This window comes from Podospora anserina, chromosome 1 (genome assembly GCF_000226545.1).
Source record: "Podospora anserina S mat+ genomic DNA chromosome 1, supercontig 3".
NCBI lineage: Eukaryota > Fungi > Ascomycota > Sordariomycetes > Sordariales > Podosporaceae > Podospora > Podospora anserina.
Genome location: NW_001914845.1, coordinates 105,051 through 117,972, shown reverse-complemented (window position 1 = coordinate 117,972; position 12,922 = coordinate 105,051). Strand labels below are relative to the sequence as shown.

The window sequence follows — 12,922 nt, the reverse complement described above, 5'->3', positions numbered from 1 at the left end:
TTATATCGACCGCACGGACGCACGCACCCACCCACCCACGAACGAACGAACGAACGAACAAGAAGCTCGTCACGCGCGCGCGTCCCTCTTTCGACTCGACACGACGATCGTGTCGCGTCGCTTCGCACAAACAGTAACGCTCATCTCACCTCCCACCTCCTCCAATTCACCCTCCAACCAACCGCGGCTCCTCAAGGGACAAATTGAACGAGCGAGCGATGTCACTCCCCGCGAATCACAAACGCCAGCGCCGGGCAGCCACAAAAAAAACGCGGGGAAATGCAGGGTATAGAGGTGACTCAGTCGGGGTTTTTACCTTGCTGTCACGGTCATTTCTTGGAATGTGGACTTGAAATAAATCCAGGAATCAACTGGTTGGTGAAGATGCTGATCCAAACGGTCACCAGTCATGATGGTGGCGAGCTGTGCTTGGTGTGCAATGAGCTTCGAATGGGAACAACCTCTGAGAAGCTAACAGCCACCTTTCTTCTTGATCAGGGGTTCAGAGAAAGTATTCCAAACGTCTGGCTACGAGGTGGTTTTTTCCATCAATATCAGCAAATCGTCACCTCCTTCTTCTCCAACCGCAGCGGATCTAGAGCGAGGTCGTTATGTCGCCTGGCCCTCCTGTCTCTCCGGACATCGTCCATAGTGAAATCGAGTGTACTCGACCTCGGAGGAGGATCCATATCCCCTTCTTCATATGGTCGGGGATATCCAACAACCTCAAAGCTCTTGAAGAAAGGGAGCCCCGTTTCCTTCATAATGGCCCCATCAATGAATCCAACCCTCTGATAACATCCATCGTCCAACCTCTTCAGCAAAAGTCCAAATCGATAGTCAACAAAGCCGTGATCCAGCACATGCGGCACACGAATCAAGAGCATTGCTGCCAGCCCGTCTGTGTCAATTTGACTATCAGAAGATGGAAAATCCGTACCACCTTCTACCCATATACAACCGTTCCTCTCAGTCTGCAGTCGATATACCCCGTCTGTGATTTCAGATCGACTTGGTGCAAGCCCATAGGCATCATTCAACGGCGGTTCCTTCTCTTGCCTTGCTTTGATCTTGGTGACGGGCAACAGTGGCCCCCTCATCGTCAAAGTGCCTCCCGCTAACCTGCCAAAGGGATCATGATCCCTCAGTTCCAGAGAGTGGGAAACATACTCTGCCAACGGCTCAAAGTCAAGGACATTCGATTTCCAAGCAGCGCGCTTCTCATACCACTCATAGACAGGAAACTGAACCTGGCCCATAACCGAAGCCCAGGACCACGACGGGGCAACATGCTCCTTTGTCGGTTCAAGCAGTCTTTCAGGGCCAGCTCTGCACCAAAACAGCCCCTCCAGAACACCACTTTTCCACAGACCAGCCATATACTCACCCGGCATCTCCCTCATAGCTTCGTGATCATTCTTGCTCCTAATACGCACCAGCTCCCTTGCCAACCCAGCCACAGCAGGAAACCGGTCCGTCGCCTTGGTGATATCCCGTGCAGTAAAATCCTGCACCACCCAGTACCAATCCACCCAGTTGTACCGACACCCTCCACTGACCTCCCTGTCTGCCGGTCTCCACGTTCCATTTGAAAAAACTGTCTTCTTGACGTTTGCCGTCTTAGCAAGCCGGCTAACATGGTTCCGCTGCATGCTCAGAATATTCTGACCTACGACCTCCCCATCTTCATTTGCCCTGATGGTATTGCACTCCCAGAAAGCTTGGCGGGTTCCGTACTGAAGAGCGCGTAGGGACAGAAACCGCTCTTGCAAACACCATGCCCTTGAACTTAGAGGCTCGTTTCGGAGGTGGTCTGTATTTTCTGTTGATTTCCAGCTGTAGGTCCAGTCACGGTCGTCAAGTTGGAGGCAGAGCTTGATGTTGGTGGTCGTTCTGGAAGATGATGGCGAGGTGGGTGGTGGTGGTGGCAGCGGCACCACATCAGGAGCCTCTCTTGAGGAAAGGAACCCCAAGGTGTCCCCAGGAGAATTCGCTCCGATGATGACCAAGTGGGCGTACCGGTAAATATCCGCCATCTGAGCCGCCTCTCGGGCCCAATCCTCTGGGTCGTCTTGAAGGATGCAAAGACTATCAATCCACACATATCGAAGACCCAAGCTCGCCATAAGGATCACTGCATCCCGGAAGGTCTGCGGTAGCTTTGATATTTCGATTCCTTCGTGGGTGTGAAGGGCCAAGGTCTTTCGAGTTGTCATAAAAGGTGCTCCTCCAGCTCCCCAACAGTGACTTAGCGCAACAAAACGATCATCCTGATCATGGCCGTCCGAGTCGATTGACTTCTTTTCTTGCAGATATATCCTGTCTCCTCCAGGAAAGACCTCAATCAATCGCGAAGGCATCCATCTTACAGGTTTGTCGAGTGGCTGGCATGTCCTACCATGCTCATCGACACACTTGTTGAGCCATGTTTTTGCCAGCGTTAGGCTTTGTTTTGACAATGGACTTGCAGACACCAGGGGGACCACATTGATGTCCTGTCCTGTCTCTGCGCCTGGTTCGGCTTCCAGGGTAGCTTGACCGATCCGAAGCTCTTGCGGGGCACAAACTGCATCCCTATCGGCCGCCTCGGTGTCCCCCTCACCATCAAGTCTTGCAAGATTCAGATGTGCCCGAAGGCTTGGATGCACATCGAAAGAGGTGCTACTTTTCACATTACAGTTGCACACAACAGCCCAGCGGTTCGTCAGTCTGCGTCCATCATCGAGATACCGCGGTAACTTCTCCAGGGATATCTCGAACTCCGCTTCGTTTCGATAAGCCGGAATCTCGTGAATGGGACGGTGAAGGTCTGCTGGCGGGTGCTCAGCGTCATAATCGGCCTCGAGAGTTGCTCTCTCCACCTGGACGACTCTGGACTGCGACCACCCCTTTATAACGATGGTACAAAACCTGCAGGTGAAGGAGGAGGTGTGCACCTCGCCGAGAGTCTTGTGCCAGAGGGGGCTTAATGGTGTAGCCTCGGCTTCATCTGTGAATGCTTCATGTATCGTGGTGGAGAGGCTCAAGCAGAGCGTACAGAGGTCGTCGCTCATCTTCTGGTCAAGATGAAGAAAAGTACCGGAGAGAGTTTACCGTCATGAGGGTGGGAAATTTTGTTTCCGAGAACACTGCGGAAGAAGGCATCATCACCAACGTTCCTTCCTTCTGTTTGCCTAGCCCCTTCTGTACAAACGCCTCATAACCCCATTCGAACCCTAACCCTCTCGCGGGACATTCTCACTAAATCTCGATTTATTTTATCTACATCCCCTTGCTGTGCCATTCGACGAAGGCACGACATGTCTCTGCCATTGCCAGACATACCCACCCATTTGCGTTCAGGGTGTCAGTTGGTTGGCGTATCCGATAAACTGATGTTGTGCTGCCTTCACTTTATCTTGACAGGTTGCCCAAGACTTCTTCATCGCGCGCAATAATGACAAACATTGATGAGCCTGAGCTAAGTTGAGACAGGCCTCTGTCAGTTCCCGCCTCTGTCTTTGATTTGTCCCGTCCAGGCTAATCATGTCTCGCCTATGGCAGCATGGAGCAAACACCTCGAGAACCTCGACTATCGGATGAAAGCACACACATGCACCACCACCTCTGAGCAAGTCCGTCAGCAGCCAACCGCCCATCCCACAGTTTCTGACTGGATGATGTGCATCCCGGTATCGGTTTCTTGAATTGTGAAGTCCTGTTAGTGAATATCAAATGCATGCGAACTGCACAGGACTCGTCACATCACAATCTCGAAAAGGCGGGGAGCACATTGGATGCCACTCTCACACACCCACCATCCGATGTTTAAATTGAACCAGTTCGGCTGACAAAGTGAGGGCGGCAGTCGTCCGAATCCTTACGTCGAAAAAGAAAAGAACAATGTCAAAACAAGGCCAGCAAAAGATGGGATGAAAATATAAGAAACAAGACAAACCATGGGACGGGAGGGTGAACAGACTTCAAAGTCCCGAGAGTTCTGCAGGGCACAGACTTAATGGGAGTCTTAATTCTCTTGGAGACCTGCGTGAAGTTGTCTATACAAAGTCTTGTGTTATCAAAAGACTCAAAATTCCAAAGTCTTTACCCCGCCAACCTGAAAAACAGGAGTTACCCACCGCAACTGTGACAACCCCTCAGTGAGTTTTATGTCCTGCACTAAGCCACTAACACAGCACCAACGTATACACTATTCCCTAATCCAGCGAGGCCAAATGTACTTCACAATTCCAACCTCATATGAAACCGAGGCTGATCCCAATAACCTCACTTCCTCTCTCATCGAAATGACAGTAAACCTCTTTCAGCGCTTAGTTATCATCTCATCGCCCAGACAACCCCTCCGGAAGAAACTCCGACCATACATACCATCACGACAATCCCCCCATCCACATCTGGGCACGCTAGAACACCCTCTCGAAGCTCTTACCCTCCCACATCTCATTCCGAACTCAACTCAACCGAAACACCACCATCCGTAGCGTCCCCGAATTCATCATCAGGCGGAATCCACGCAAAAAGAGAGAACCCCTCTCTCTTCTGTTCACTGCTACCGCCCAGCTCGTTCCCCATCCCCGTCCCCATCCCCGAAAGCCCCACGGGGAACTCCACGTTGTTGTAGATAGTGCCATCCCAATCGAGAAGAGCCAAATCCTATCCGCGGATACACTACACTAGATTAGACCCTTCGATATCTTTTGACACTAACACCGTCGTATACCATGGTGTCGGGTGACACTAAGATCACCACCAAGCCCCCCAGCTAGAGTTCTCGGGAAGAAAAAAAAAAAAAGACCACACAACAATCAATGAAGAGAGCTTGATGTCTGTGCGGGCTGGCTCTCCTGTTTTCCCTCCCTTGCTTAATCAACCACCACCCAGACAACATAACATCTCGCTTGTTTATTCTAGAACTCGGTAACCACTCGGCCGTCCCGTTCACAAATGTGTTTCTCGCCCTGGAGATTTTTGTGTGAATCAGTTCATCTCACGTTAATCCCATGTCTGGGTAGCAATGACAAACCTCCCTCGAGGTCAAGATCGTCATGCCACACCCAACAACACCACCAAAAACAGTAGATATAGCATAAACCCATAATTGTGACAATGCACAACACCCATCCACGGCGCACCCGACCCCAGAGCACCAATTCCCCCCCCCCACCCCCCCAACCCAAAAAAACCAAAAAAAAGAGGCGCCCAATACTCTGTACAACCCCATACAACCTCTTCTTTTCGGCCTTTGTCCAAAAAGCACATGTCTTTTTTTTCCTTTCCAAAGTCGTAGCGCCGAACAGGGGCCCAACGTGGTGTGTCCACGTACCCGCTCTCGCCGCCGCCGCCGTCACTGTCACTTCGTGGGGCGTCAAAGCCCCCCCCCTTGCCTGCCCTCAGCCCATCTGCCAGAATCATCGTACTGCATCATACGGCAGTTGCACAAAGTCACCAGAGAAAACCTTTGAGTAAGGTAGAAGAGAAAACAGAACGATAGATTTGCACCTCCCGAAAAGCCGTGTGATGATATTTACAAGAATATAAAACGCCTACTGACTTTCCCCCATCGTGAGATGATAATGCTCGATGATAAAAAGATGTACTAATTAAAAAAAAAATTTAAAAAACAACCAAAAAAATAATCCCTCCATGCAATTTTTTTTGTGTAAAAAAATAAATCAAAATCCGGCCATCCCCATCCCGTCGCCCAATTCCCCAACGCCATGCCAAAAAAAAATTGTCAAAAATGTGTATTTGATCGATTGTAAATCTCCACAAGATTGCAATTGTTGTCTCTGTCGTAAAAATAAAAAAAAGATTCGGATGTTTGTGAAAATGATATGCAAGCCACAACTGAGGTGAGTTGAACGCTGTGTTGTGGCAACTTGAGGTCACACATACACACAAATAGCGTCCGTTGACCGCTTCCCCCCTAATTGCGCCGCATACGATTCCAGATCCGCTTCATGACCCCCTTTTCCGTCCCGTTCGGGTTCCAATGGTCAACCCCATCAAATTTGCTCCAGTCCATGCTCTCCTTGGGGGTAACACCCTCCCTCGATCCCACCGTTCTCCCACCCTCGGCAAGGGGCACAGAACCGCTCGCACCACCCGTTGGCCGGCGAGCATGTTGCTGGTAGCTCTGTTGCTGCTGCCGTTGCTGCCAGCCGTAAATCTCATCCTCGTGCGCGCGTAGGTCGGGTCGGGTAAGCGTCATTCGCAACGTCATCTCACGGGATGACACTGGAGCCTGGGCGTAGTTTCCAACCTCGGGCGTTCTAACACGGGCATGCTGAGCAATGTCAGGGGAAGCGAATCGCGCGGGGCGGAGACCGCCGGCTCTGTTCTCGAATGATTCTGGTGTCTTGGGCGATTCGGGATCCGCCAGAGAATCCGGGTCGCTGTTGAGGGAAATGTTTTCGTCTTCATCTTCATCCGCCAAAAATGACTGCAAGTTTGACGGATCGTCGGCTGGTTTCTGTCGTGATTGTCGGCGAGTAGCCACGTCACCGTCACTTTCTGGCGTCGTACCCCGAGAGAGGACGTCGGCCGCAGGGAAACCAAACTCCACTGCTTCGTCAAACTTTTGGGGTGAAGCCAGATACACTCGAAGCTTGAGACGAGCTTCGGGATCCTGGTAGTGCGCCGCGGCCGGATCGATCGCCGTGATGGACTGTTGAGGGGCATGTTTTGGTGTGATCAATGATAGAGTGCGAGATTTGCGCCGGCTGTGCGACACCGGGCTCGAGGACCCGCTGGCTGGGGGATAGTAGTTTGGTGATATGGGCGAGGTATTGGCATCCTTGGTGGCCGGCCTGCTGATGGAAGAAAGCGATGTCCGACCAAAGGGGATCTTGGAGATGGACAGGTGGCGACGAAACGAAGGTCTCTGCTTAGCCGCCGGCATGCCCTCTCGAAGACCGGCATGGTAGTCGTCCAAGAAGAGACGAAGGTCTAGGTCCTCCTCCTCATCCAACCACCTAAAGCTGTCGATGAATGACTGGGGAACACGGGTGTCGTCCGCCTGGTCGACAGGCCCTCTGAGACCCCGGTGTGAATCCATGCTGTGTCGTACTGGCGAGAGTGGTGATGGAAGACTGTCAACACCCGTCGTCAGGTTTCTTCGACTCGCCTGACGGTTAAGCTTATATACCGCCTCGTCAGCCGCGTCCAGAATGACACTAGCACGCAGACGCCTTGCCAGCAGAACCTGTTTCTCCCGGCTGAGCTCCGTCTCCTGCGTGGTGTCCGATCGGGTGGTGTAAGGATCAGACGAATTGGAGCCGGAGAAGTGAGACTCAATCACTGATCCCCGCCGGATATGACGAACGATCTGCTCCGAGTTGCTGCGGTCTTGACGAGCCTTCCGCCGTCTGAAACCCTTGGCTATGTCGTCGTAGTGCTGTGAGATGCCGTCGACGAGTCCGGACTCCTGGGCAAAACGCAGCCGCTCGAGCGTGGAGAAGTACTGCAAGGGAAGATTATTTCAGTGACGGCCGCGAGAAGGAAGGGTGGTGCTAGGTAGGTAGCTATATTGATATAAAAAAGAAATGAGGGTGTGAGATACAAGTCGGCGACCTCGTGCACCCCCCCCTGACGCCCCCTCTGCCCCTAGCACCAATATACGATAGCTTGACGAGCTAAGCGGGAGGGTGGCCCTGCAGAACTGTCCAGCGGTTGGCAGTCACCATTCAGGGGAGGGAGATCGAGGGGGGGCACAGGACACCAGTCTAAAAGCAGCCGCGGGACCTGCATGGTGCTGTGTGCTCAGGGCCAAAACGCGCTGCGGTGACGCTGCAAGGTGCCACTCGACTGCAAATGCCACCCTCCTCTCGTGTAAGTGTGAGCCTGGAAACCAGCTTTGGCCCAGACACAACAACAATAACACTGCAACTCATGCATGCAGCAGGCGAGCATTCAGGCACATTATGGCTGACCGCAACAAGCCCGTTCTCTTCCGCCGTCTGCGTCCCCATTTGCCAATATACCACCACCAGATGGAGAGGGAGGGCAATCGTGGGGGTGGGCGCAAAAAAGAAGCGAAAATCTGGACGGATCACTGCTCTTGCAGCACGGCTCGGACAAAGCCCCACGGTTGCAGCGTCGGTGGACCAATTCCATTGTGATGTCTCTCAGGCAACCCGCTGGTTCGTCCTCAGAGCTTCTCAATGGTGTGGAAGTGGAATCTCGAGATGCTTGGAGGTTGCGGACGTGGCGGACTACGTAGTACCCAGATCGGCAATCCCAAGGCTTGGCCCACCCCTCCCCAAATATGCCAATCTTGCCCTGAGATTCCGCTCATCAACCTCATCCCAACCCCGAGGCAGTCAGATCTTTCTTCACATCCACTGGATGGAGATCATGACCGCCGAGCTACCACCGTCGCAACCAGGCAAAATGCCAGTGGGCCTCCTCTTCTCGCCCTCTAATGGCCAATTTTTGTGATGTGAAAGGGGACGCGGAACGCGTAAAAGGTGCCATTTGAGAGAAAAACAATTAGTGTAGAGCGCTCCCATTGGGCGTAAGCAGTGTGCTTGTGAATTTGCATGCAGGCTCCAGCACTTGGGGGAGCCAATGGCGGGAGTGATGAGCTTGTACAACAGTTATACGCTGCCAAGCGAACAAAACAAAAACTTGTGGCCGGGCACACGAACGCGGCTACCGGAATCTGGCAGCTACCAGCACGGCTTCAAAAGGTTGAGAGGGGGAGGGGATGACGACAGTAGAGAAGAAGAATCAAGTAGACTGCTCCTACACACCTTTCGCTGTATGGCTACCGGAAGAGCTTCAAACTCCTCTCGGGTCATCTGAGGGACAACGGCTTGAGGCTGTCGTTTTTGGATGCTGTTTGACCTCGAATGTCCAGGTCGCCTGTGGTTGTTTCTGAGGTAACCGTCCATTGAGGCTCGTCCCGGCCCTGAGAGCTTTGATAACTGTCCATTAGACTGACTCTGAGGACGTTGCTGCCGCCTTGTCCATCGTGAAAAGAGGGGACTGGCCGAGCGCTCGTGTTTTCCGGTTGCTGATCTGGAGCGGATATGAGGTCTGAAGGATGCTGAAGTGTAGTCAGACGCGGGAAGGAGCGAGAATCGGATTAAATCCGTCTCGGGTATCGGTCCAGGCATTGTGATTTGAGTTTGGCCACCCTCGTCACCGACTTCGCGGTGGTCGCCGCAAGACCAAAGGCTGGAAGTTGATGCTGATGGAGACAGGAAAAACGTGGAAGTGAGGAGGTGGGACTTGGTGTGAGCTGCGATGGGTTGTCTCGGGTCGTTTGCTGCGAGGGCGTCTGCTGAGTGACGATCTGTGTTTGAGATGCTGTTGAAGAAAGGGAGCTGAAGACTTAAGTTGCTGTGATCGAAGCTCAATCTTGTCGGGGGAGTCGAGGGTTCTTCCAGGAACGGCGAAGAAACGTGGGCTGCCCTTGCTTCTGTGATGAGCCAGGGCATGTCATCAGCAACGCTCTGCCCCGGCGGCTCCAGGGCCATCAGCCCATTGGGAGCCGCCGGGCTTGTTCCTTTGAAAACAGCGGGCCCCGGGGTGATGGCAGGGGCATCTGGGCTGTCCATCTCGCTACTGGCTCGTGGTGGCCGAGGCCACGATGTCCCTGCTGGCAGAAATCAAGGGTCCAGCCAGTTGGGCAGCCAAGACCAGACCAGGGGGTTGCAAGCCAGGGCAAAAGCCCAAAACGTTCAAAGCAAACGTTTAAGGGAAAGCCGTCGTGCAAGTGAGCCACAAAATCGTCATTTTTGAGACCAGCCCTTGGTGATCGTGTGCGTCAAGAATGGGCGGTGGGAATGGATGGCGATATACTCCGGAGTCACAGCTGTGAAGCTATATTGGATGAGACGGGTGATAATAGGGTTGGCCGAGCTCCCGTCGTCCCGTCCAATCCCTTTCCAGCACCGAATCGCTGTGATGTGATGGTGCTCCGTACTGGCGGTTGGCAACAGCCGTAATTATGCCGGACGTGGGTAAACAACGATGCCTGAGATTGATGAGCGACGGCGGATGGCGATCGAACTCGCGATAAAGACGCTGTCTTTTGGGAGGACCATTTCTTATCAAGTCAGCTTGACAGTTCTTGGTTCTGCAGCTCTGCAGCGCAGTCGGGTTTCAAGCTGTGAAGTGGAGGCTGGCAACACCTATGGGCTTCAACTGATGAATAAGGCGCAATTCTGGGGCACGGCAGCTACTCTTTTCTTTCCCCAGGTGGGGGACGCGAATCTGCAACATCGTAAACATGGTCCCTCCCTCTTTGGGCAGTTTGAGGGACGCCGACTCCGATTCCAAACATGTCAAGATCTCTCCGGCTTTGGCTGACTCCGTACTAAAGATGTACGGCAGAACATGATCCCAGGTCCCTGTCCTATATATATCCAGTGTCATAACGCTGGCATTTATGAGGCTGCGGCAACTCACAGCACCAGCCCCGCACTGAAACGGTGTTCGAGACCGAGGCTCGCACCTTGGGGGCTGCCTCTGCCTGACCTTGAGTTTTCACATGTCTTGTCAAGGTATTCCCTTTCATGGTTTTTTCCTGTAATAAAATGCTTGCATAAGTAGAAAAATGTTGGCAGTGGAAAAACCGTTGTTATTGATCTCATCAGTGAGCTGGCTACGGCAACGCGGGGTGAGTGAGATCCTGCGAACTCTGTCTCCACAGCTGTCTCGCCTGACAAAACTCACCAATAGGTAGCGTCCCCCCCTCTCAGGGAAGCAAGGTGTGCGTGGGGTTCTTCAGGGGTCCCCCCCTGATGGCCTCTTGTTTCCAGAAGCAGAATTCGAAGAAACATCGCGATGCCCAGAAGGGCACTTCGCGTCTCTCTGGGCCCGATCTTCCGCATCTCTCTGCCCATGATGAAATTCCCACTCACCGACACGTGTCGTTCAGATACCGCACCTCCCTAACCCCGCAGCCTGACTGCATCTTCATCGCTCTCTTGTGCAGAGAGTTTTGAAACAGCCGCAACTCCTAGCAACCGTCTTTTCACCGTTCGCCAAACCATGTCGCCATCCAGTTGCGGGTGAAGGTCTTCGGTATCTCGGCTAAGGCAAAACTTTACCGCTCTTCCTTGGGTACCACTTTCAACCCGTCCGAGCTACGGAGTATCATTGAAGAACATCTCCACCCTTGCGGTGAAGGTAGGCTGATCGTTCTGGAATTCCTCCGGGATCGTATGCTAATCGAGTCAGTTGTTTTTGCCGAGCACTTTTCATAACTGTGCTGACATCATAAACGATGACAAGAGAGGCGAGGAACCAATATTCGGCAATCATAATCTTGTCTTGAATCTCTATTTACCATGCCGCTGGAAGAGAACGGCTCAGCAAATACCGACAACCCCCATGCTGTTCAGCGACGCACAAGCAATGGCCGTGTTGTGTGACAACTTCAATGTTGTGCTCGCTTCCTCCTGTTCAGCCTCGCGCTTTTCCTCCCAACTACAGACGGCAAACCCCCATTTTTTACCCGGCAAGGGGGCAGTCTCCTCCATCATGGATCTTCCGGCCAGTCCCTTGTGGCTTAATACGGCTAACCGTTTAATAGGCGATCAGATGGGATGGGTGGACGATGGGTCCAGACATCCGGTTCACTCGGCCTGGCAGCCCCGAGATCTCGAGATCTATCAAAATAGTTGTACCTGGGTCCTATCAGCCCTTGCTAGGGGCGGCAGTCATCGACGCTGTCGTCGTCCGCTCATCCGGCACTCCGAACGCAGGGCAGTGAATTCAAGTATGTGCAGCGCAGAAAGAAGATATCGATGCTGCAGGGAACCGTAAGGAAGGCGCTGGCCGTTCGTGTGAGTATCCCAATCTCTTTCGAGGATCCCATCAGGGCCTTTGGATGGGTTGCTCAACCCCCACGACCACGGATGCCAATGTAAGGATACGAGGCGAGATCCGGCGACCTGGGAGGCCAGGCTGAATCCCTGGCGGTTGGAAGTGGCACATTCCGTCTATGAGGTCAAGATCTGGCCTCTGGTGGATGCCTAGGAGAAGTCATGCCCAGTTGGGAGTCTCGCCGGACACAAACAAAAGATACAGGGTTAGCTGTGCCGCCTGGATATTCGGCGGTGAAGTCCATCTCGAATCCTACCTACCTATGCGGCCGTCTATGCCAATAAAAACCGGCCTTGGCATGGTTTTGAACTTGCTTCCTGTTGATGATCCTAGAAGCTCTCAGCACAGAGTGAGTGTCCCACCTTCACCGTTTCAGATAAGGTAGGCGGATTGAAGGGGATAGGATTGCAATCGTCGAATTAAGCTTCACAGATGTACGGCCGAGCGTTGATCATGAGGTCTGCCTCAGTTGTCGCTGCTACTACGTAGCATTTCTGGGGGTTCTCAGTCTGTAGGGAAGAGCTTCAGACCAAAAATGTGTCTGGTGATTGATGGAGACCCTTGTCTTACACGGTCAGTAGCCAATCAGAGCCAAGCAATAGGTAGGTAAGTTCCCAAGGAAGCGGAAGGAGCAACCGACCACAGACAAGCAAGATTCAAGTGTCCGCCATCGTGAAATTCGTCGGCAACCTACAACCTCAGGCACTGTGCGAGATGCATTTCCCTCTCATTCGAGTCAAAATTGCGTCTAGAAAACACTGATTCCGCTCTATCGCTTGTGTCCCGCTCATATAACATGTCATAATTTGTTTCCGCCCTACCCTTTGACGCAGATTTCCACCCTCACCGGTTCCCCGCCTCTGCTGTATCAGATGCACACACTTCTGCCACTCCCGTCACGATCCAGACAAGCATCCTGGCAACCTGGTGACTGTTGCACACCAAACCTCCTCACTTTGGCACCACATGCAAACGCCACGAAAAAAAAATACCAAAACGCTTTCCCCATTTGATCTGGCCAAAGTCACATCATCATGGCCTGTATCTCGTCTACTCGGTGTGCCCTATCTAGGCGGTCGAATCT

The 12,922-nt window shown here is 52.8% G+C and overlaps 2 protein-coding genes across 2 annotated transcripts; both read right to left on the bottom strand.

Moving 5' to 3' along the window:
* Nucleotides 1-554: 554 nt before the first annotated feature.
* On the bottom strand, nucleotides 555-3,053 carry PODANS_1_13110 (uncharacterized protein; the record flags this gene model as incomplete). Its single annotated transcript, XM_001904978.1, has 1 exon — nucleotides 555-3,053. The coding sequence occupies one exon, from the start codon at nucleotides 3,051-3,053 to the stop codon at nucleotides 555-557; it is 2,499 nt and encodes an 832-aa protein (XP_001905013.1).
* Nucleotides 3,054-5,926: 2,873 nt separating this feature from the next.
* Nucleotides 5,927-9,563, bottom strand: PODANS_1_13100 (uncharacterized protein; the record flags this gene model as incomplete). Its single annotated transcript, XM_001904977.1, has 2 exons — nucleotides 5,927-7,462; nucleotides 8,754-9,563. 2 exons carry the CDS (start codon nucleotides 9,561-9,563, stop codon nucleotides 5,927-5,929), a joined length of 2,346 nt encoding a protein of 781 aa, XP_001905012.1.
* Nucleotides 9,564-12,922: the final 3,359 nt, after the last annotated feature.